General features: G+C 53.6%; 9 protein-coding genes across 9 annotated transcripts; 3 read left to right on the forward strand and 6 right to left on the reverse strand.

The window, feature by feature from the left end:
- Positions 1-757: 757 nt before the first annotated feature.
- Positions 758-1,653, forward strand: GLRG_00480 (uncharacterized protein; the record flags this gene model as incomplete). Its single annotated transcript, XM_008091165.1, has 2 exons — positions 758-1,100; positions 1,283-1,653. The coding sequence occupies 2 exons, from the start codon at positions 758-760 to the stop codon at positions 1,651-1,653; spliced, it is 714 nt and encodes a 237-aa protein (XP_008089356.1).
- Positions 1,654-3,101: 1,448 nt separating this feature from the next.
- GLRG_00481 (ATPase) lies at positions 3,102-5,571 on the reverse strand (the record flags this gene model as incomplete). Its single annotated transcript, XM_008091166.1, has 3 exons — positions 3,102-4,346; positions 4,406-5,346; positions 5,397-5,571. The coding sequence occupies 3 exons, from the start codon at positions 5,569-5,571 to the stop codon at positions 3,102-3,104; spliced, it is 2,361 nt and encodes a 786-aa protein (XP_008089357.1).
- A 987-nt stretch (positions 5,572-6,558) lies between these two features.
- On the reverse strand, positions 6,559-8,106 carry GLRG_00482 (autophagy protein Apg6; the record flags this gene model as incomplete). The annotated part of the gene is made up of 2 exons (XM_008091167.1): positions 6,559-7,958; positions 8,022-8,106. The coding sequence occupies 2 exons, from the start codon at positions 8,104-8,106 to the stop codon at positions 6,559-6,561; spliced, it is 1,485 nt and encodes a 494-aa protein (XP_008089358.1).
- A 579-nt stretch (positions 8,107-8,685) lies between these two features.
- On the forward strand, positions 8,686-11,847 carry GLRG_00483 (centromere protein Scm3; the record flags this gene model as incomplete). Its single annotated transcript, XM_008091168.1, has 1 exon — positions 8,686-11,847. One exon carries the CDS (start codon positions 8,686-8,688, stop codon positions 11,845-11,847), a length of 3,162 nt encoding a protein of 1,053 aa, XP_008089359.1.
- A 734-nt stretch (positions 11,848-12,581) lies between these two features.
- GLRG_00484 (uncharacterized protein) lies at positions 12,582-14,042 on the reverse strand (the record flags this gene model as incomplete). The annotated part of the gene is made up of 6 exons (XM_008091169.1): positions 12,582-12,698; positions 12,750-13,169; positions 13,199-13,417; positions 13,490-13,668; positions 13,798-13,839; positions 13,970-14,042. 6 exons carry the CDS (start codon positions 14,040-14,042, stop codon positions 12,582-12,584), a joined length of 1,050 nt encoding a protein of 349 aa, XP_008089360.1.
- Positions 14,043-15,662: 1,620 nt separating this feature from the next.
- On the reverse strand, positions 15,663-16,229 carry GLRG_00485 (uncharacterized protein; the record flags this gene model as incomplete). Its single annotated transcript, XM_008091170.1, has 2 exons — positions 15,663-16,142; positions 16,194-16,229. 2 exons carry the CDS (start codon positions 16,227-16,229, stop codon positions 15,663-15,665), a joined length of 516 nt encoding a protein of 171 aa, XP_008089361.1.
- Positions 16,230-16,638: 409 nt separating this feature from the next.
- Positions 16,639-17,183, reverse strand: GLRG_00486 (uncharacterized protein; the record flags this gene model as incomplete). Its single annotated transcript, XM_008091171.1, has 3 exons — positions 16,639-16,694; positions 16,750-16,873; positions 16,944-17,183. 3 exons carry the CDS (start codon positions 17,181-17,183, stop codon positions 16,639-16,641), a joined length of 420 nt encoding a protein of 139 aa, XP_008089362.1.
- Positions 17,184-17,864: 681 nt separating this feature from the next.
- Positions 17,865-19,321, forward strand: GLRG_00487 (uncharacterized protein; the record flags this gene model as incomplete). The annotated part of the gene is made up of 2 exons (XM_008091172.1): positions 17,865-18,453; positions 18,507-19,321. 2 exons carry the CDS (start codon positions 17,865-17,867, stop codon positions 19,319-19,321), a joined length of 1,404 nt encoding a protein of 467 aa, XP_008089363.1.
- A 222-nt stretch (positions 19,322-19,543) lies between these two features.
- Positions 19,544-22,841, reverse strand: GLRG_00488 (uncharacterized protein; the record flags this gene model as incomplete). Its single annotated transcript, XM_008091173.1, has 6 exons — positions 19,544-19,771; positions 19,799-20,052; positions 20,455-21,673; positions 21,830-22,429; positions 22,510-22,532; positions 22,580-22,841. The coding sequence occupies 6 exons, from the start codon at positions 22,839-22,841 to the stop codon at positions 19,544-19,546; spliced, it is 2,586 nt and encodes an 861-aa protein (XP_008089364.1).
- Between the last annotated feature and the right edge of the window lie 299 nt (positions 22,842-23,140).

The following is a 23,140-nucleotide window of genomic DNA, read 5'->3' on the forward strand; positions in this document are numbered from 1 at the left end:
CCTATCGTAGAAAGAGATTTCAAAACCCCACGATGTAAAGAGCGCTCGTTGGCGAGAATGGCCTGCCATGGATAGGTAGCTTAGGTCTGGATTCTAGGAAACGCCGTACACCACGGAAGCACTCGCAAGGGAATAGTAGTTAGCCAGTACCTTGCTTCACCCGTGCTCACCGCCGCTTAGGATACAAATTATCTCCATCGCCCCTTCCTCAAGGCAAATAATTATAGTTATTCCCACATTTGTCCGAGAAATGCGGCGGCGTCCCAGGGGGGCTATGCTATTCCCTAGGATTGGTTTAGATAGAATCAGAAGTAATACTTTTTGCAGGCAATCAGCATCATTATCAAAAAATGTTCTACACCTCGGCCGAGTTAATGTTTTCTCGGCCTTCTCGAGGCCGCTCAGGTACACAATAGGCACTCAAGGTAGGTAAAAACAAGATTGGGTTCCTAGAAAACACAGAAACCATGGAAATTTGCAGACAAACTCGTGAATTGACACTTGTGGCAACCTGGAGATGAATCTTCAGGCTGCTATATCCTGTGCACTTGTCGATTGCCTCACCTGCCTCGAGGTGCACGGACCCAGCGTGCCTTCCTTTCCTATCCAGAGCAGGCACCCTCAGCCGGGCAGCAACGCATTCATTCCTTCCCCTCCTTCTTCTTCTTGTTAATCTCATCTCTTTCCGCTGGAAGAAAAAAATACGTCCTGATTCTCATCCCACATCATCCATATCATCCCAAACCCGCATGCAATCATGGCTAGCTCACGCCGCCCGCAGTGGTCTACCGTGCTGAACAGCGTCAAGAAGCATCCACTCACCCTGCAGGAGTTGGAGGACAGTCACAGTGACCTGTCATCTGCGCTGCCAGATCCAGACGATTACATGGATCTTATGGAAGTCACGGGGCGCATCTTGGAGCTTTATTCCAACATTTCACAGGACAACGACACAACCTGTCAGGTCCTCCGCACATTTCAGTCAGAGCTGCGGAAACGCGGAAGATTAGTTTTGATGACTGAAATCAAGACCATCGGCACAGACAAGCCAAAACTCGCTTCGCTCGCGCGATACCTATCCGACAACATTCTCAAGCCGCGTAAGTGATGATTCTATCTAAATCTGGGGTGAATGAGGAATAGGACGAGGAATAAGACGAGGAATAGGATGAGAAATAGGATGGTGAATGAGATGCTGATACAGATTGTCTTTCATTAATAGTAAAACTTGAGGGTATCGGTTCTGCCATCGATACTATTGAAGAGTCGCCCATCGCCTAAGCTACGGACTTCATCAATGATCTTGCGGCCACTGTCGAGTCGTGGAACAGAAATCGACAAAGCACCCTCAAGCAAGATATTCTCAAACGAGACGGATTCAGATGCGCATTTTCTCACATTTACGACAGCGAGAGTGCTGAAGATGGTCTTGTTCAGCCGTATGATGGCGCACGCATTGCAGAGACAGAACTTGCGCACATCATGCCCATTGGACTTAGCCAGTTCAACGAGGCTGATGATCGTGAGAAAGAGGCGGTCGCCAGTATCTGGAATGCCTTATACCGGTACTTTCCCGAGTTGAAAGACAGGATTGGGCCAGAGGACCTCAATCAGCACGCAAATCTCATCACCTTTGAGCACAGTGATTCATAAAAAATTCGACAAGCACAAGCTAGCTTTCTGCCCCCGCCAGGGTCGAGTAAGTCATCCTTGAAGTTTTTTGCCCCCCCTCTTGGTTTCTTCATCTTTATCTAACTCCCAATGGATAGCCAAACACCTACACTGTTAAACAGTTTCTCAGGTATCCCATTGAGCCCCATCGCGAAGTCATGACGCTAGTTGCCTCAAGAGACAGCTTTTCGCTTCCTGACCCGGAATTCTTCTCGGTTCATTACCAGATTACACAAATCCTAGAAGTGAGTGGAATCGGGGCAAAGATGGAGGCGGAGATTGAGGCTTCTGAGAGAGATCCTGCGAACCTAAATCCTGACGGCTCGACTGATTTGGGAGCGATTATATCCCGGAAGATGCTGATGAATGTTTAGATACTGCCAAACTAGAACGTGCGGGTGTATTTGGGCCGGAGGTGGTACACATGGCACGAACATCTGAATTTAATCGAGCTAGTGGAGCGAGGACGGGGCTGAGGCTTATCCTCCCCGTAAGAATAGTTTCAGTGAGGGCAGGTCTGGTCGGACTATAAGAACCCGTTAATTGGCACGGCAGATGGAGAGCAGGACATGCACTTTCTCCCCCTCGTTTTTCTCCTTAAAATACGTGAACTAGAGCCTTACAACCTCATCGATACAGTTCGCACGTGGTAACTCAGGTGATAGGGAGCCTCTCCGCTGACGTCTGATCGGGTTCATCATATCCGATCAGACATTGAAAGCTCTGATCAGACGCGAGAGACTCAATATGATCATACTCGGAACCCGAGTTGCTGTGTGTTGCAGAGTGTTGCTGTGTTGTATTCACAGCTCCGCCTCGACCAAAGTCCCAACCACACCACACCACTACGCGCTTTCACTAGAAGCGCAACAAGGTCAGATGTCAAAGTATCACCAGCAGCAAGTCTTCCACCAGGCATAGAGACACCAGGGTCGTCTTATGCCTTACGTTGTCAGCCACGACGACTTCGGCCAGGTCTCGCGGAACTCGTGACTCCTATACCATGTCTCTACCCCCTCCACGGGGCCGACAATTGCTTGTATTTGCGGTAGCCGACCTAGACGGTGCCTTGTACGCCGTAAATCACGCCTGTTATAATGGCCCAAGCACAAGCTATCATCGACAACGCCAGTCTGCAGTAGTCACTCTCAGGATCACGGTCAGACTCCATGTCACGGATGGTCATCATGGTGGCTATAATTGAAACACAAATGATGGAAGTGATGTTTCCCCAGTCGTAAACCGTCATGCGTGTGGCGTTCCACGTAAAGTCGAGACCGCCACAGGCAGTGCTCGGTATCCAATGTCCCTGATATCAATCTGATAAGACGTACGCTTCGTGACCCAGAAGAAGCAGGGAAAACGCCTAAAAAGGAAACAAATAAAGCCAGGCCCCCAGTCATGGACGGAACCTCCAACGTCTGGAGCTCTTAGTCGGAGAAAATCTCATCGTCCTCGCCCTCGCTCTCCCCGGCCTCGTCGCTATCCCCGTCGTAGACGTTGCCGCTGCGCAGATAGTCCCTGAAGCCACGGCTCATCTTGACTACGGCCCGCAGGTGCTTCTCCGTGATGCAGACCCGCTCGATCCCCTCGTCGGCGGTGTCGCTCTCGGCGAGGGCCAGCGCGGTCTGCAGCGCGTTCCGGATCTCGCGCCCGTTCCAGCGCAGAGCGCGGACGTCGCGCGAGTCGTAGGCGTACTCCCTCGTGGAGACGGCGACGCGCACGCGCCCGTTCGAGTCCCTGTCCAGGCGCTCAAAGTTGTTGGCCCAGATGCGCTCGCGGTCGACGTCCGTCAGGTTCTTGTAGTGCAGCGCGACGTGGATGCGCGACGTGAAGGCCGCGTCGAAGGCCTGCACGCGGTTCGTCGTCAGGAAGAGCACGCCGCGGTAGTACTCGAGCGCGCGGAGGAAGACGGAGACGAGGCCGTTGCGCGCAATGTCCTTGGCGCGGCGGCGCTCGAGGTAGACGTCGGCCTCGTCGAGGAGGACGAGGGCGCCGAAGCGCCGGCCCAGCTCGAGGAAGTAGGACAGGTTGTTCTCGACGCTGTGCGAGTTGACGCTGAGGTCGCCCGACGTCAGGGAGATGAGCGGCCGGTTGGTCAGCTCGGCGACGCACTCGGCGGTGCACGTCTTGCCGACGCCCGGCGCGCCGTGGAGGAGGAATATGCGACCCTCGCCCTTGTTCCTGACGAAATCGTTGGCCCAGGGTGTCACCCTGCCGGAATCGGCCGCGGCGAACTTTCCGATGAGCGCCTTGACAGTCATCTTGATCTCTTCGTCGAGGACGAGGTACTTGAACGCCTCGCGGTCGGTGACCACGGGTTTCAGGTACTCGAGATTCAGATGCCCCCAGCGTCGGTCGCCGAGAAGAAAGCCCGGGATGACCTTGGTGCACGTGATGTAGAAGATATCATTGATCGGAGCCGGCGAACCCTGGAGTTTGATGCTGTCCAAGTCGGCAAATGGCGAGACGTCTATACGGTCGGTCTCGCTATCACACCCCTCGCAGCCGCAGCGTGGAAGGAAGTGAGGCAGGTGGTCTCGTCCCGGCGGGGGCGCTTGCGGCACCATCCCTGGCGGCCTGCCTAGAGGTGGCGGAGGAGCGAATCGGTTCTCTGGGGCACCCATGCTCAGTCTCTCGTGTCCCTCAGCGTCACAGATCACTCGTCCAGTCATCTGAGATTCGTCAGTCCAAGTGCCAGACAAAGGATGCCGCTAAAAAGGGGAGAGTATACATAGCCTGAGGGTCCGCGGGAAACAGGTCCCCCGTGGCCTCTTGAGTGTGCCTGCACAAGCAAGCCGTCGTATTCCATGTACGTCGGTCGCTGCAGAAGTTCCCAGTAAAACTTTCCCAACCTGACCTGCTTCTCCAGCATGGCTTCAGGGTCGCCTGGGAACAAGCTCGCAGGTATGACGCTGAGCGATTGTACGACCTGCTCGCCGTTCCACGAACGGATGAACGTTTGGTCCATTGTTCGCATGATTCGATTATGGCCGAACTCTAGGAACCAAGAAACGACTCGTAGCTGACGGCTACGCCCGTCCATTTCGACATCCTGGAACACCTTACTAAGGACGTGCGCCTCCCAAAGATCGTTCTTCTTGACGTACACGACCTCGCCAGGCTTCAGAGCCATCCAGTAGTTGTCGAAAGTGGCCACTGGGACGCTCCGTTGGTGTCTCTCTTGCTCTTTGCGGATGGACTCTCCCACCGTCTGCTCGATAAATTGGAGGAGGACATCCACATGCTCCGCTGTCAAGCGAGCGTACTCTGAGGAATGGGTGCCGGGCTGGTGGTAGCGGTACCTTTTCAGAGCCTCGCGATGGTGTACAATGACACGGTAGGGGGCTTCGATGGTGACTTTGTCTTCAAGCAAGTCGATATTGGGATAGTAAGCCACGACTGCCCTGAGGGCATTGATGAGATATTCCGAGTGAATGATCATGTATGTTCGTATGACCCTGGCAGATTTCGCGACACTCTCGTCTTCGCTTTCCGAAGATGACGAATCGTAATAACTGCCGTGACCACGCCCAGGCGGATCTTGGGACATCTTCACATTGGTCGACACCTTGGTCACAATCTCAAGAATTGACTTGATACTGGAGCTGTGGGATCCATTACTGGATTTTCCATAATTGGGTATATCGTCGAAGGGAGTGACGCTCTCCTGGCCTGTTCATGTTAAAAGAGTCCTTGGGGAATGTGACTGAATCAGGGCTTACTGTCAAGAACTTTGCCACCGAAACCTAGGTACTGCAACACGTAGACTATGTCTGCCGTTGGCTTGTTGGATTTCTCTTTGAGAACCAAGGCTTGATTGTCTTCCGGTACGCGTCTGACACCAACCTCCTCGAAGCTGGCTGTAGAGGCATTATCGTCGTCGACGATCTGCAACATATTGTTAGCATTATTACATTAGTTTCTATCGAGGTGTAAGCTGTATGCTTATCGGCAAGCCCACCTTGTCAGTCTGGCCACCCATAATGGTCAACGTGAGTGCGCCTTTTTCTGGATAGGAAGCACTTCGAATGGAGATTGAGATAAAAGAAGAACAGGATACGCGGAAGCAACTCAGTCAGGCTCCCGAAGGGGAAGCTGTGCTTTTGAAGCCTGACGACTTGTTGCGGCTCTTCATTCCGTCAGCAAGCAGCAGCAGCAGCAGAGTAGGCTGTAGGCCAATGCCTAAGATACAGACTTGCATCATCATTGGAGCAGAAGATGGGGCGAGCAGTCACCCCGCATCGAGGCATCGATGGCTGCCTCACAATGAACGATTGGCGGCCGAGAATGAAGTCGCACTGGGCTTGCATGAGGCTTATTGTGGTGTACGACAACCAGGCAGCCAACCCCGCTTGGAGCACAAATGTGCCCTGTTGCCTGAAAGGTCTTGAGCTGCCAATAGGCATTCATGCTGACTGGGCTCCAGGCAAAAGGGGAACCTGGATCCGACTCCGATTCTTCCGAGTCCAGCCTAGCATCTGTCAAGTGTACCAAGCCTGAGTTCCGTTCTGACAATCCCCTCCACCATTGCTAGACCCTGAAAAAGGTATTCGTAACGGCCTTAACGTACATGCCGCCAAACAGATGGTGGCCAGGTGACGGTGCTCGGAAATGTAGACCGACGACGACAGCACAAATATTTGCCTCTGGGAGCCATATTGGCCGTAAAACACAACAGACCATGTATTTGCGAGCCTGCGAAGAGAACTGTCTAATAACCCAGGCCCGAGGGGCACGGAGAGCATTGCCTGCTCCCTCGGAATGCATGCCCTGGAAATGTGATCCCCCCAACTCCTGTAATCCCCCATGGGCCTTGATATGCCCGCCGCCTTGGCCCCGAACCCCTTTAACTCCATCCCAAATGCAAGGGAGATTTGCAGATGATTATTGATTATTAGCAGCCCTTGCGGTCGTGTTGACGTTACTGGCATGCGCGAGCAAAAATTTGCAGCACGTCAGGGTAAGCTTGCACGCCTTCGTCCAGCCGTCATCCTGAGCAATACCGAGCTTGATGCTCACGTCCATGATCTTGTCGCCTTCGATCTTGTACGGAAGACTGAGCGGATGACCGTTGGCTGCTGTCTGCCGATGTACGAAAGCACCAAGCTGACGCACTAGTTCAAGGAACGCAACCATGGCGTTGTCAAACTTGCGGTGCATGAAAGTCAGACCCAGGGGCAAATCCCCGTTGGAGAAAAGCTCCAGGACGTGCTTCTTCGGGGCCGGCGGCGGCGCGTTTCGGTGCGACCCTAGACGGCTAGCACTGGGGGACGGCAGCTCGTACCGAATGATTTTCGAGGTGCTTCCCATAGGCTGCGGCTCGAACCCATCGAACTTGTAACCTAGCTTGTCCGCTACGGTGACTAGCAGAAGAAGCGCATGTCCCCATGCGGCGTTGATCTCAGGCCAGTCGACTGGCTTGTTGGACAGCCGACCCAGTCTCAAGCCGTTGATGGTAGCAAAAGTGCCGTCGTGGCTGATGCAGAAGGTGTCATTGTAGACGTTGGAGCGTTGGAGCTTCTCGAGAAGTTGTGCGTCGTTGTCAAACTTGGAGTTGGTGCTGTCACGCTCGTTTTGGAAGTCGGCAAGCTTCGTGGCAAAGGCATTGCGCTCGCGCCAAAACTGCTCTTCTTCGCGGTCGAGTTGCTGGGATTCCTCCTCGAGAGCGACGATTTCTGCATCCACAGCCGCTTTCTCCTTTTCCAGTCGCAGAAGTTCGGCCATGGCCGCGGCCTCGGCCTCCTTTGCCTTCTTTAAAGCATCGTTTTGTGCTTTTACGTCCTCCTCGCTGGGCCGATCACCCTGTACTTGTTTCAGAAACCCGACATAGGCGTCGCGCTCCCTTGAGGCGATTTCCAGCTTCTTTTGCAGGCCCTCTACTAGCATGTCGGTGCATTCGACACATATAGGATGATCGATATCGGATCGCGCGGAAAGGATCTCAAAGAGCTTGCTGATGCGCTCCATCTCGTGTGCTTTGCTGCCGCCGTGTTGTTCGTCTTGACCCTTGGATGCACTCTTTGCGTTTCTGGCAATCTTCGCATTCGCCGGAGAGGTTTCGGGTCGCGAGAGAACGGGCTGGGCGACTTGCGATTCTGTGAGGTAGATGAAGGACATGGTGGAATCTCGTTGCGCCGAGTTGGATGGACCGCCGGCGTGCCGTTTAAAGGTCGGAGCGGGCGCATTTTGGGATACTCTGTCGTAGAGAACCTTTCTTTGGCCGTCTTGAGGATGGTATGGTCGTGAAGAGGGTGTCTTCCTGGGTGGCTGTTGTGAGGATGATGCTACGTTCGTCAGCTACCTCGCGCTGTACCTGTCCCGGATGGAGGGGAGAGGGCTGTACTGACCGATGAGGAGATCGTACGCGGCTGGATTCAGGTCCTCAAGGGAGCTGTCCAGCTTGAGTGGCGTGCGACACTTTTGACAATACATTTCGCTGTTGCGCGCATGCTTGCAAGCCTGTAATTGCAGGTGTTGATGGATGTAGAGTGGAAGGTCTTGTGATGTCACCTGGTAGGGAAAGGGACGCATGTCCTGCCGTCGCTAAGGCCACACCTGGCGTGGGTCGGGTCATTGTCACCATGTATGCCAGAATGATGGCCGATGGAGCAGCGTTTTGACTGCTGTTGCGCCTTGTCCATTAAGTTTCGATCTTTTCAATTCTTTTTCTTTTTATCCATTTTTGTCCTATTTTTCTCCATCTGCTCTACCTACTTGAAGGCATCCGTCTTATGTTGTCGCACAGCAGCGGAAGGTTACTTGCCTGATGGACTCATTGCGGCTCACAATCCATGTCCCTTCGGGGTGCTGCGTGCCTTTTGACAACAGCAGCCCCCCACTGTGTCCGTGCGTTTCCACTCGACCTACTCCGTACATACGCGAACATCCAACTTCCCGTCGAGGCGCGTCTTTCCGTCCGTCTTGCCGTGTCGCCGCCCGCTATTATTGGTTTTCCCACCCCTGTTGTCTCAACAACATGCTTTGAAGGGCTTGCTCCATTTCGCGAACGACATGGAGCCTCTGGCGAAGAGACCAAGGACTGGCCCGTCGCCATTAAGACAGCAGTCAAAAGAAGATGAAGATGATGAGCTCAACTACGAGCCCGATGAGGTGTCTCGGATGCGGGACCCCGGCTTCCAACTCGAGCAGTCTCGTGCTTTCGCAGCCTTCAAGCTAAAGTCGACGTTCGAGCACATCTTTCAAAAATACGAGAGAGACTTTACCGGCATCGGTGACGAGATTGATCTGAGGACCGGTGAGATCATTACGGACAATGGTCATTTGTCAAGTATGCGGAATGAACGAGATACGGGGATTCCCGATGAAAACGAAGAAGATGAAGGCATGCTGTTGGAGGAAGCATTTTCCTCTGGTGACGATGAGGAAGATAATGATGAGGAGGACGAAGATGACCAAGAAGACGAACGGATGTTGGGCAAAAAAGACGCAACACCTTCTTCGACAGCTCTCACACAAAAGGCAAAGGTTGATTTGCAGTCTTGCTCAAGTCTTTCACACACTTTGCCAGCCTCTAGGCCTGAATCTGAGCAGCGGCTGTCCAATCTCGGCCCACATCAATCAGCGAATGGTAACTCGAGTTCCTCTGCAAACCCTTGGGGGCGTGAGCCGGAGTCTGTTGATCCGACATGGAGGGTTCCAGAGATCAACCCCCAGCAATCAGACGATGACTTAATCGCAAAACTGTATGGAGCAAGATACCGCTTCCCAGTCAGTTCAGGATCACAGTCTGTGTGGGCATCACGACAAGACAGCGAGCAGGAGAAGGCGGCGTCCGAGCCTGCTCGTATCGATATGGCGCAACTCGCTCGTGCGAGACAAGAAGCCTCGAGGATGGCACGACAGACGTCCAAGAAGGTTCTGCACGTTTTTACTACCGATGATGACAAGGAGGATGATATCCTAGGTGTTTCAACCGCCGATCGAGAATTCAGGAGCGAGAAGAAGAAGGAGGAGAAGAAGAAGAAAAGGAGCGGGGAAGATGCGGCCAAGGATCAAACAAAAACGAAGCCCCCGTTACCAGACTCTGCGGCCAAAGAACCTAGTCGTCATAAACCAAGAAAGTCCTCAGTGGGGGAAAAGTTGACCTCAAAGAAACAGCTTGTTCCTGCCAAGGTCCGGAAACCAAGGAAGTCCGCTCAGCTGACCGAGTCTTCCAACCAAAGAGGTGAGGAACATCTTGTCGATGTCACCGCTCGACTGGACTCTACGCAGGGCTTGGGCAGTATTGTGACGGGTGAAGAGGCGCAAAAAAGGCCAAGACAACACATCGTCGTTGAGATTTTCTCGAAACGCCCTCCAGCACACGAGATTACTGAAGTTGAAGATTCCGATGATATGGTTATATTAGATTCGGCCCCACAGGACACGGTGGAAGCCCTGAATCTTAGTGGTTTAGCCGTCTCTGAGCCGGTTTCGAAAAGTCCAGTTCCTCGAGGATCGCCTGTGGAAGCCGTCCCTGACGCGGATGCGTCAGTTGAAGCAACATCCGGGAAAACACCTGCGCCGCCAAAGGAGAAATTCTTCAGGCATGAGATTGACCCAGCTTACGCCTTCTCCGACGATGACGACGGTATCCCTACCACGCGAGCAAGAGCAAGTCGCAGCCAGAAAGAGCCTACCGCTATTCCTGTGACAGAAGAATCTACGAAAGAAGTCTTCGTGGCAGGCATGCGGCCTTCTGAAGAAACGCTTCCCTCGGAGATCTCCGGGGATCGGCAGGATTCTGAAGCACAGCCAGAATCAGGAGCAGAAAATGGCAACCCTTCGTCTACTGCCGGCGAATCAGCCGATCCCGGCCTCCATCGTCATGAGGCCTCACAGGCCGCTACCAATATTCAACCGGCCTCCACTTCTCAGTCTTCAAGAGATATACTTGACAAACACCAAATAACTGAGCAGCATGTCACAAACGAGATAAACATGGCGGGCGCAGAGAATGCTCCATCGACTGAAGATGTGGATATGCAGATTTTAGAGCTTTTAGATGAGATATATCAAGAAACGGAGGCCCATGGAAATACTTATGAGGGCGGCTGGGAAGGAGGAAGCCCCCTCGAAAATATTCGAGAAGATGCTCAGTCAAGCGACGTACCGGTAGACAATGCTCGGGAAGGAGTTCGAACGGATATTATCCAGGGGGGGGATGGAACCGAAGAGCAACGCCCAGCAGGAGACACCCTGCAAGAGGAAGACAAAGAGGTTATCGAACCATTCATCGTCCCCCTCGGCCTCGACGAGATGGACGGAACAAGCACAGCCGAGACCGACCCCGAGCCAGAAGCAATGGATTTCGAACTTCCCATCCTCACGCCCCTGGAAGAGGCGCCGCCTCCAACAGGAGCCCTCTCGGCAATGCCCCGTCGAGGCTGTCTGTCCTCGGCATTCCACTCTGGACGCCTCGAAAACACCGCCACCTCCCCCATGCGAGGCCTCAAGCTCCAATCCAGCAGCCCCCCCGAGAGGCACGCAGACCCCGGCTCCTCCCCTGCGGCGGATGCCGGCGGGCCTGTCTGGCCTCGCGCCTCGGTCAGTCCCAAGCGCGAGACGACCCACGAAACCCAAGAGGCCGCCGCCAGCCGGTCCTCTCCCGCTCTCGCCTCGCAGGCTGCCAGTCCCGAGGCGGCGGACGCCCCAGAGTCACCGGCTGTCGGCCAGGCTTCGCCAGCACCCAAGCCGCCCAGGAGGAAACGGCAGCCGAAGCAGCCCAGCACGCCGTCTTCGAGACGACCTCGCATCGCGGCCAAGGGCTCGTCCGCCAAGATATCCGTAATCTCCCTCCTCTCGGACGACGAAGACGACGAAAAACTCACCCCGGACCTCTTCAAGACCCGCACTCCCGGCCGCGGGGACCGGTTGCTCTCGGGAGATCCCGGCGGAGGTTCCCCCTCGACGCCCGCCCTACCCGCCGGGCCACAGGCAAAGACAGCCACGCCCGCGCAGCAGCACGTACCGAGCGGGGGCCGCGCGGGTTCTGGCGCGTCCACCACGTCCAGACACCGGAAGCGCATGGCGGCGTGGGCGTTCGCTACCCCCTCCAAGGCCCACCTCGGCAGCCCGTCGGGGTCGCTCGTCCGCACGCCGGGCGGGAATTTGCGCCGTTGCGGCGAGGAGGGGTTCCGGTGCGACAGGGATTTCTGCTTCACATGCCTGTAGATGATAAGAGTAGCTACTACGAGACAGGCAAAGCAGCCTTGTTACCGCTGTGACGGGAGAATCGAACGTAGCGGTATTGCGATAAAAAGGACCACGGCGTCATCAACATATGCAGAGCAGCAGCCGGTGGTAATGGGTCATGGAAGCATAGATTGCTTCCTCATTAGTCGCTACATCGGATGAATACTAGAGAGCTTCCGTAAAGAAAAACCGTGAAAACCCGCGTATGCAAAGTCATTGACAATGAGCCGTAAGGACACTTGGGACCGACAAGGGAGCCTCAACCTCGCAAACGCCTGTCCTCCATCCATGTGGTGAAGCCCGGGATCCATGTGCAAGCCAAATTCCCTATTGCTTCCCTGACACTGCCGTCCCTCCTTACTCTTCGCCTGTATTGACGTCTTACGCCTTGATATGTTGTGACATTTGTGCCGTTGTCCGCGACTAGGTACCGATCTTGACAAGTCATTCCGAGCAGTCGTTCCATGTAGTGAGACGCGAAGCAAGAGGCCATGCTCCGTTTTTTTCATCCGCCGATCATGTTCATATTCACACTGGAAAAAGGTAGGTGTTGTCTAGATCCTAGGCTCATTTGGAGATGCAGGGTAAAGTCCCGATCGGGCCATCAGCGGCGTAGTGCCTGTTGCATGCAGCCTGTATGGAGAGGAAGAATCTGGTGTGTTTTTTATGGGCGTCATTAGGTTTCCCATAATGGGCAGGTTGACGCTTTTGATTCAGTTGCTGCTGACACCGGATGCCGTCTGGCTAGCCAGGTTCTGCTTGAAAACCTCAGGGTCCCGAACGGGGTTAAAGTAGGGGTGGGCCTGAGCCTCCTTGGCAGTGAGACGTTCCTGTTCGCATGTCAACAGCATGTACTTGGCAAGATTTGCAGGCAGACATACCTGGTGGTCGTATCGCAACAACTTGTCCAAGAAGTCAATCGCTTCGTTGCTGACAAAACGCTGGTTCTCGGCGGTGACGAAGGAGTGCCACGGCTTCTTCTGGAAACGACCCAAGATGTCGTCGTACTGAGCGTCAAGCTCGATGTCGTACTTGTCAAGATAGTCAAAGAGGTCGTCCGTACCGAGGACCTTGGCGATCTTAACGAGTTGGTCCGAGTTGGAGTTACCGTGAAAGAAGGGCTCCTTGCGGAAAATCATGGAGGCAAACATGGCGCCCAAGCTCCACATATCGAGACTGTAGTCGTACTCCTGGAAGTCGACCAACAGTTCGGGGCCCTTGAAATATCTGGAGGCCACGCGAACGTTGTACTCGGTACCTTGATGATAGAACTCTGCCAGACCCCAATCGATGAGCCGTAACTGCATGACGGTTAGCCCCAAGTAAACACACTCCTCCAAGCACGGAGACATGCCTTTCTGTTCTCATGATCGATCATAACGTTATGAGGCTTGACGTCGCGGTGCATGATGCCTTTGCTGTGGCAGAAGTCGAGAGCCTTCAACAGCTCATGGATGTAGTAGCGGACATCGAGGTCGTTGAACTTGGGGTAGAGGCTTCGGAAATCGGTGTTGTTGACGTGCTCGAAGATGAGCGATGGCGTCTTGCTCTGTTGAAAACGCTTCGTTAGCCCATGGCCCAGATGTATCGCGATCCACAGAGAAAGACGTCTAGAACTTACTTGCGAGTCTCTGACCACATCCAGCAGAGCGACGACGTTGGGGCCTCCTGCCAGGTTCTGCAGGATCTTGATCTCACGCTTGATCTTCTTCTTCTTCACAGGCTTCAAGACCTTGATGACGCACTTCTGGTAGTTGACGACGTTGATACCTTCGAAAACCTCCGAGTACTTTCCACGTCCTGTATGCCCGATACTTCGTCAGCTCGATATGCTTCCAAGAGCAGTAACCCCGCGCGCAAGGTATACGGGGCGGAAATGCGCATGCGCGCGGCGCGGGGGTGTCCCCCAACCGAAGCACAAAGACGTACCAATTTTCCTGACCACCTCGTAGTTCTCGAGAACGCCCCAGCCTGTAGAATGAAGAGATTAGCTGCGATGCAAGAAGAAAGCAAAGCCGAAGGGGACAGGCGCGCCATCGGGTCGCAGAGGCTCAACATATCGAAGACCATGAGAGGGGTGGCAGGGCGATCGAAAACCTACTAATGTTGACACTGTCGTAGTCCCAGTAGCTGCGGGGCATGTTTTGATTGACATCTGCGTAGACCCGCGCCATGATGGGCTACTGCTGTTTGCCTGCGATTGCACGCAGGGCTCGACAAGGGACGGGTGGTGATGTTGGTGTGAGGTTGGATTTTGCGGCGGAGGCAGGGCGAGGAGGGGTCTCGTCGTGGCTGAGGTAGCTTGGCTCAGTGGTGGTGTTGGTTGTAGCGGTAGTGGTAGGAGAACGGGGCAGGGAGTAAATCTAGGTGGGATGCACAAAATCAGGCTTAGAGGCCAGAGGGTTCTGATTGGCTGTCGACCGAGGCGAGGCCGTCTCTTTCCCCCCTTATCGTCCCAAAAATACCGTCCGATAAGGCCTAGTGATTCATGCACACCCATGCCGCTCAACCTTTAGGCAGTATGGTGTGGTTCGATTCACAGCCAGCGCTCCAGTGCTCCTCCAGAGCTTCACAAAACCGGGTTTTGGGCAGTTGTCATCATCCAAGCGCCCAGAAAAAACCTAGCTCCAACGAGGTGCCTTGGCAATAGCCTGTCTGGCACATGATCGATTGAAACAAAGGTAAATTTGACCTCGTGAGATAGGTCGGTCAAGACATAGACTACAGGGAGTCGCCTCACATAACCAGGGCCAACATGGGTGCATTCCAAGGCTTCCATGCTGTAAGCAGTACGGAGTAGACAGCAACAAATCATTCTACCTCATCTGGGCTTTGAAAGAAGTCACGACGAGTCATGTCAGACGAATGGTATCGGAACAATCATTTTTTCCATTCAAACGTGGTTCCTCCCACCTGTCTATCGATGCGTGTCTGTCAGTCTTATATACTGACCGACCTCAGCCAATAGTGAATGCCATTTCACAATCTGATCCGCTGGACGAGCATTTTATGCTTTCGCCATCCGGTTCCGTCTCGCAATGACAACGCTTGGACTGACTCTGCAATCTACACCATTCAGGGTCACACAACACATACTGTGTGCCTTCTCAGTCTATCTGGTGAAAGTGTTAGCAACTGTCCAGCTGTAGTGTATTGTAAATTCGCAGCGAGTGAAATCTGCTTGCTTTCAGAGAGAAGATTATTGCTCGACATGTCCAAGCTCTGTGAGACTCGAGCTGCTGGCCGAAGCCAGCAGCTGTCTGTCTCTGGCTGTGGATCCGACTAAGGATGACGATACAAAGATTTCATCATAGCATGGGCAGAGGGGGTTGAGAGAAAGAAGAAAAGGGGGTGTCTACGCACCAATGATCGCGCTTCCTTCTGGGGCGCTACCAGACTTGTTGATTTCTGGTCTTTGCTGCTTTTCAAGTGTTGATTTCTTGTGTGCGCGTATCAAGCCCGTGGGCCGATGGGATAGCTGCTCTCAACATCGGGTGTTCAGATTGTCAACGGATCTAAGAGCGCGTGTCCGGCCCTTAGTTTCTGCCGACAGTTGGAACGGTATTGCGTGCACAAGATGCCCACAGACATTTGTCTGGCCTGTAATTCTTCCTGGCAGCAGCAACTGGCATGCCTGGTAGGTCTGCGAGCTTTGTATGGCCCTCACTGCAGTCCCTTCCAGAGGCAGCCTCGGCGGGGTGCATTGGAGATCTTATAGACGTTTTTACGGCCCATAGTCCCTGCCAAAAGGCAGTCCGAGAATTAATAGCGATTTGTTGTATTTTGGTCCGAAGTCAATCATAGTCGAGAGTGTCGAGCCCTGCTTCGACGACGTCCCAGGTCCGTTTACGGAGATCGGGCTTAGGCTCTTGAGGCTTGCCCTTCCCTCCCTTTCTCTTCTTCTTGTTCTTGGTTGCCTTGGCCGGCTGGTGAGACGACTCGGTAACCTTCAGGCTGCCATCATTGCCGGCCTCACCAGCTTGGTTCGGATACGGTACCGTTGAGCGGCGCTCAGCAGCTCGCTCCTGCTCTCGCCTCAGAGCTTCAAGCTCGGAGTGTCGAAACATGGCGATTTGCTCATCAGTGAGCGTGCGCTTCACGCCGTCAGAGTAGTAGCCGAGGCCATCGTCTTCCTCAATGATGTCGCCATCTTCTTCGAACGAGGGGCCAGAGTTGACAGCATCCGATTGCTGGTTTGGATTGAAAAAATCGGATTTAAACCTCCCTAGTGCCGCATCTGAGAAGTGCGTCTCGGAAAAAGTCATCAAGTCATCCTGTGAAATGGTCAATTAGGTACAATGAATGTTCGGCGCGGTTGAACTTACTTTGCTGACATTTGGTGCAGCAAACTGTGTCGACATTGGACCCGTTCTTGCCGCAGCCATGCGCTGTGGCTTAGGTGGTTTGGGTAATTTCTGCTAATGATTTGGTACTCTTTTCTTTCTTTCTTTCTTTCTTTCTTTCTCTCTTTTTTTTTCTTTTTTCTCCGAGGGGGATAGTGATATGTGTAGGATGTGGATGGTTGGAACTTCTGGAGCTGGAGAATCGCGCAGAAAAGGGACCTGACGCGTTTGGAACTTGGAGCTTGGATCACGTGTGGAGACCCCCTTTCACCACTATCCATCGCGTTTGAAGCCGAGAGAGCACATGCGCAACTGCTGCCAGAAGCGCGAGTGCAGTTATGCAAATTGCTGCAATTTTGCATAATCAGAGCAACAAATTATTTCGAACATCACCTCACGCCCCCGCCCCCAGCCCCCGATTGAGAATTTAAGTCCGGCTTAGCAGGGCGAGAGCGCTTTGGAATGCGCGGAGCACTTCCTTCACTGTGGACATGTGTCAGTCGGTCAAAAAGGAAAGCTGTGATGAGGAACGACTTACTATGCTCCTCCTTTTGAGCCATATCCTTTTCTGCCAAGTTGACATACCTCCGCCTTGTGTGAAGGCGCTTGGTTGCGCGTTCATTGTCATGATCACTCGAAGTGGAGGCCCAGACATTGAAGTACTGACGGTTTCCATGTCAGCATGCTTGCAAGTTCGACTGGTGGTAGTGGGCGTTGAGTTGTTTTGCTCACCTTCACGAGACTGTCGAACTCGAGCAAGAGCTCTCTCTCCCTTTCATCGGCCTCCGCAAGGGCCTTTTCGTACCGAGCTTCGAAATCTTCCCAGTCGAAGGAAGGGAAAGGCCCCGGTGTGCTGGGGGTGTTGCTATTGTTCTGGCCGTTGGCTGGTTGTTGATCTAGCCGCGGTTCAGGCGTCTTGGTGGTCTGGAGAGACTTGGGTCTCCGAGACTCGTTGGTTTCCGCGTCGTTCATATTCGCAATAAAAGCGAGAAGAGTCCTTGGCCCTGCCAAAGTGCGATCTTGGATTTATCAAGAGGAAGATATGTGGTTGTGCTGGTGCCGGGTGACTTTTTGGTTATGTTTTTGGGACTCTGTAACCTTTTGGGGTGATGGTTCGCGATGCTGCCTTTTTGGGCCTTTGGTGGAGAAAGCCGCTGGTTATCGCCGGTCGACTCCCCTTGCCTGCTGGTGTAGGTACCGTAGGTACCTGTAGGTACCTAGGTTGGCTGAGAACAGTGTGGCGTCGCTGGCTGAAAGTAGGCAAGAAAGGAAATGTGGCGCAGGGATGATGAGAGTGGCTGGGGGCACCCCTGCTGCCTGCCGAAGTCCGCTGCGCTGCGCCGACAGCAGTTGAGTGTTTCCCGTTCTGGGCCATTCATCGCCTCTCGCCCGACCTCGTCCCCGTGACTCGGCGAACTTTAGAAACAACCTGCACTCACAGGTCGTCTGAGCGACTCACCCCCGTACCGGAAGCTGTCGTATATCAAGTCGTTGCTTCCTCTTCCCCATGCTGGAGTTCCTTCATTGTGCGCGATCCGCTTGCCAGAAATACAATCTTCCCAACGTCATCCCTAGCGACGCTTTGTTCATGCGCGCCAGTGTTGTGTCGAGCTCCGAGTCGCCGCTTACCTGGACTCGACCGGTTTCGCCAAAATGAACTGCAACATCTGTCAAAGACCTCACAGCCCACAGCGGCTGCCATTTCTGTGTGCTGTTGACGCTCGCAATCACTGCTATGAAGGTCGCCTCAAGAACCTGCAGGCGTTGATGGAGAATGAGAGTCTTCAGAAACAGATCAATGACCTGCTTGCCCAAGACACAACAACGGGTGCGCCCAACCTGATTGTCGCTCTTGAAGACTCTGTCTCCCAACAGAAGATGGCCGAGGATCGAACGGACCAAATCATCGCCCAGGCCGATAAGCTAAGGGATGAGGTCGCCGCTGCCAGAAAGGAGATTGCCGATCGCAAGGCTGCCATTTCTCGCCGAAAGTCGGACCTTGCATCTGCATCGAGTGGCATCTCTGCTCGGAGAACCAGACAGCTCGAGGAGGCCGAGCGATCCATTTCGGTCGCCAAGTACAAATGGGGTCGCAATGCCGACCAAATGTCGACCACCCGATCTTTTCTCTGCAAGGAAGCTGCGAAACTCTACGGTCTTCGCCGCTTCAAGAAGGGCTCGTCGTCTCGATACGAGTTCAAGATCGGTGGCGTTGACGTGATTGATCTTTCATCTATGAACGGTGAGTTTCATGTCCGGTTGCTCTTGAAAATGATATTGATCCTTGTTTGGCAGCGACATCGCCTGAAGTCTTGTCGACCTCCCTGGCCAACATTGCCCATATTCTGGCGCTAACATCTCATTATCTAACCATCCGGCTTCCTGCAGAAATCACGTTGCCCCATCGTGATTACCCGCGGCCCACCATTTTCAACCTCGCTTCGTCATACCAACACGGCGATGTTCCGTTTCCCGGCACTTCAACCATCCCCAGCTTTGCTTCGGATGAGCGTGATAGCCAGCCGCACTACGTCCCTCGTCCGCGGCCACTGTTTGTCGACAAGGCTTTGCCCATTCTAGCCAAAGAAGATCCAGCTACCTATTCCCTTTTTTTGGAGGGCGTGACGTTGTTGGCATATGACATCGCCTGGGCATGCAGCACTCAGGGGGTCTTCGTGGGGGATCGCAACTCGTTCGAGGACGTTTGCCACATGGGACGCAATCTGTATAATTTGCTCATCGGCCAACAACTCCACAGTAACCATACTGGTCGAATTTACCCCCCGGCAAATTCGTCGCCCGCGGCGAAGCACGATACATCCGACCAGGAAGAGCTTGGCAGGCCTTCGTCTTGGGTGGGACGGTACTCACATGGCACAGCTTATGAGTTCCTTGGCAGTGCGGAGGGATCCGAATTCGTTCGCAGCTTCAAGCTTCCCAGCCCCCTGAAACTTGCCGATAAGCTCAAGAAGAAGCTTGTCAGTGAGGTTGCCGTTCCGGAATGGGAGGTTCTCGAGGATGATGCGTGGGCTATTGACGATGGCGAAGGTCAGGTGGCTCGGGCTGGTGGTGGTGGTACAAACGGCTGGACAAAAGTGAAAACTAGGTAAATTAAACGTGAAGCCATGACTGTACTTGAAATGGCCATTTCATTGCTCTCTGCCAGCCTCAGTTCTCGCCTCCTCTAATGGTGATGTGGGCGGGTGTTCGTGTTCTTTTTTTTTTCGGGTTTTGTGATTTTGCAAGCTTTCTCTTTCGTATTTTGTCTTTTATGTGTGGCAACAACTCTTTTTTTATCTTCACTCAAAAGTTGGCATCGTCAATTGCTGCTTCTAGTTATCTTCAGGTTCGGGAAGTGGCTCTTGACGGGCCATGCATTCCCTCCAAGTCTCCAGAAGGGATCCCACTTCTGGAACGACTTTCAATTTGGTCATCAATTCGAGAACCTTCTTCATCCACTCGGCCGCTTCCCGCTCGAACGCGTCCCTGGGGATGTAAGTATTGTCCGGAAGCGCATGTTTGCCTGCCGGGTTCAGGAGCTTGCGCCATTCTGCGAGTGACTTTGACCTCAAGTTGTTCAAACGTACCCGATCGACCTCGGCCTTCGGCAGGAGGGGCCACAGGGCCTGGAGCCTGTGAAGTAATTCTCGCCTCAACTCGGGCGTTCCGGACAACAGTAGACGGTTATCTCTGGCGGAGACACCCTGCGATGATACCATGGGCGGCGGTCTGTTCCTAAACTGCTCCATGGCGGGCTCAGGGGCGTCGGCGGCTTCCTGCTCTTGTGCCAATAGCCAACGTCGCTTCGCCTCGAGAGCTCTCTGGCGGCGCGACTCGTTATCTGCAGCTGAGAGAGTTTGAAGTGCTCTCTTCGGTAAGGGTAAAATATTGCGAGTCGGTCCGTTGACATCAAAGGGCATCGAAAGATCAGTATCTCCGTCATAATCCTGATCGATCGCGGCCACCTCGTCATACTTGTGTTTCCGGGCTGGTCGGTCTGGGAACAACCTCACTAATGATCTGAACGAGGGCGTAGCGGGTTTCGGGCTGCTTCGGGGTTGGGACATGGCGAAAAGTGTCACCTTTCCTTCGGACGCAACGCCGCTCACAAGGCTGGGCGGTCCAGGTATGCGCACAGTTGGCGAGTTTCCGGCCTGTGACGTCGACGTTGTTGGCTGTTGCGGCCGTTGTTGTTGACGGGGTTTCTGAGGTTTCCGTTGCACCATTGGGTCGGCTGGCCTACGCCGAATGACAATGACTGGCCTCTGGTTCTTAGATTCAGGGGCCGGGGGAGGTGCCTTGTCAGACATGGTTTCGCCACGGACGTTGGATACCTGTGGACGCTGCATTCCTTGGTGTGAGCAGTGTTTGTTTGGCAGCGGAGTCGAAGGTTGCTCAGCGATTGTATGCCGAGCGTTCTGTTCGGCAAAGACATTGGGATTAGGCGCAATGGAAGGGGTTGTTGGCCCGTCTCTCATCTCGATATCGCCCGTCGGTTTTTGGATCTTCTGCGACGCGTTTACCATGTCGACGTCCTTTAGACCCCGGATTAAATCCATATCATCCAGCTGCATCTCGTCTGTCGTAGCGCCAGTCTCGTTCTCGATATCGACTTCCATCTTGTCTTTTCCAGTGTCATCCTTAGTCTTCTCGTGCTCGATGTCAACTTCCATCTCGTCTTTAGCAGCGCCACATTCCTTGCCACTTTTTTCGTCCTGGACGTCAACATCCATCGCATCTAGCTTAGTGTGTTCCTCTTCGGTCACATTCTCATTGTGGATATCAACTTCCATCTGGGTACCCAGGGGAGTGATAGATGGTTCCTGGACATTGGGTTTGATGATAGCAGGGGCGGAGGAAGACGTAAAGGGGGATTCTTGAGCAGGTGCAGGATCGGAAAACGTCTCCACAAGCTGCTGAATCACAGAGGGAATTACACTGCCTGCGTTGTCTGGTCTGTCGTTGCGGTCCTCATCATCGTCCTCTCCATCCGACCCAGTGTCCGAATCTGGAAGAGGCGGGAAGTTATCGTCTCTTCCCTCGACATCGTTTTCATCTGAATCCGGAAGCAGTGTAAGGTTTTCATCTTTACTCTTGCCGGCGTCTTCATCTGGTTCTGATATCGATGGAAGCGCAGTGTTGTTGTTCTCGTCATTGTTACTTTTAGAGCTGGTATTGTAGTCTGAAGCTTCCTTTTTAGATTCCTTGGCAGGCCTGTCCTCTTGGCTCACTTCCCCGTTGTTGTTCTTGGATACCGCGGGGAAAGCTGGGGTAACAATCTGTGAGCTTGGGTGTATAAGCGAGGGCGGGGTTGAAGGAGACTGCGCGAGCGGCTGCGGGGGAGACTTGGGCAATGGCACCGAGTTGGCTAGGGGTTGAGGGAGCCCGAGAACTCTCGTAACAGGGCTCTCGGTGTGCTTAGGAATTTGGCCAAGGGTATTGACGGTGGGAATCGTGATGGGCTGGTTTGGGGGTAAGCCCGGAGACTGTATAGAAGTCGGCGCATAACAGGATGACGAGACTGGGGTGTTATTGTTCGCACGAGCCTGAAGTCGGATCAGCTTCCGAGCCCGAAATTTGATACGAGACTGGACTGAAGATGGAACTGAAGAAAGGACTGGCGACGGGATGACAGCGGGGGTCGTGACGGGCTGGTTGGCGGTCTGTTCGATAGTCTTATTGTTGACTCTAGACAGAGACCGGGCGGCAGGAGCAGAGGCCTTGGATCGAACGATAGTCTCAGGCATGCTGTAAAACGTGATATTGAAAGGGGCAGCTGGCTTGGCCTTTCGGCGGCCAACAACGTCTGAGATGCGGAATTCGGGTACTGGCAGTCTCGCACATATGGTTGGAATTCGGCCGGGGATCTCCAAGTCCTTGTCGTATGGGTAAATCCAGGTTGTCTGACGTTGCAACAGTTCAGCGCGGCTCGCCTCCACAGTCCGTAAATAGGCACTGAGTTCAAGGTTGCAACTCTTGAGCTTCTCGATTTTGCTGTTCAGCTCTACAGTCTTCTGATGCTTGCGTGTGGGCCAGGGATTTGTCTTATGTTCCTGTCGGTGCCTGTATTCAAGTCTGGATGTCTTCCTTCTTAACCGTGTCGCAATCTTCTTGGCCTTCGTCTGAGAGATTCTAAGGCTCAACTTCTTCTTGTCCGATTTCTTCTTCTTACCATCCTTGGACGGGTTCGATGAGTCGGTAATGGGGTCGCACACCGCCTGATCCGGTGGCGAAGGGGGCCTGAGAGTATGGTCAGCTCATGGTCAGGATGAATGGGATACTGGACGTTGAAGCTCACATAACTGGGACGGCGATACCAAACTTCTCAACCTAGGAAAAGTTCAGAATCGCAGTTCCAGGCCAGGTACCAGGAATCCTGGGCTTATTGGGGTCGTTGTCTGATAAGGCACGCCACTGATCCTTGAGGCTTCGTGTCGCATCCTGGAACAGCTTGCGGGCACCGAGAATGAGGGAGCCAACTATGATCCAAATGGCGAAACCAATCGAAGAAAAACTGGTCATCCAAAGTAATCCATACATGATCGGACCAAAAATGATGCCGAACATGTCGATGAGAAAATCCAACATCTTTTCCGCCTGGGGGCAGACCCAGTCGAGGAAGCCGTCCATGTTGACTGGTCTGATGCTGATGCCGATAATTGAGATCAAGTCGGTCGTTGCGAGATAGATAAAAGCGAGAAAGAGGGTTGAATTAATGGGACAAATGTCAAGATGACTATGCGCGAAACTTCAGCTGCAATAGTCGAATGGTTGGATATAAGACGGAAAAAAGAGAGAAAGAGGGTTTTTCTAAAATCCTAGAAGTGTGGAAGAAATTGATATAGGCATCAAGTAGGCGGTCTGGTCGTTGGGCACGTGACGGCAGGCAAGCGAGGGTTTCCGGTTGTTCGCTTCGGTCTGGTTGGTTG

This window comes from Colletotrichum graminicola (genome assembly GCF_000149035.1).
Source record: "Colletotrichum graminicola M1.001 genomic scaffold supercont1.2, whole genome shotgun sequence".
Lineage (NCBI taxonomy): Eukaryota > Fungi > Ascomycota > Sordariomycetes > Glomerellales > Glomerellaceae > Colletotrichum > Colletotrichum graminicola.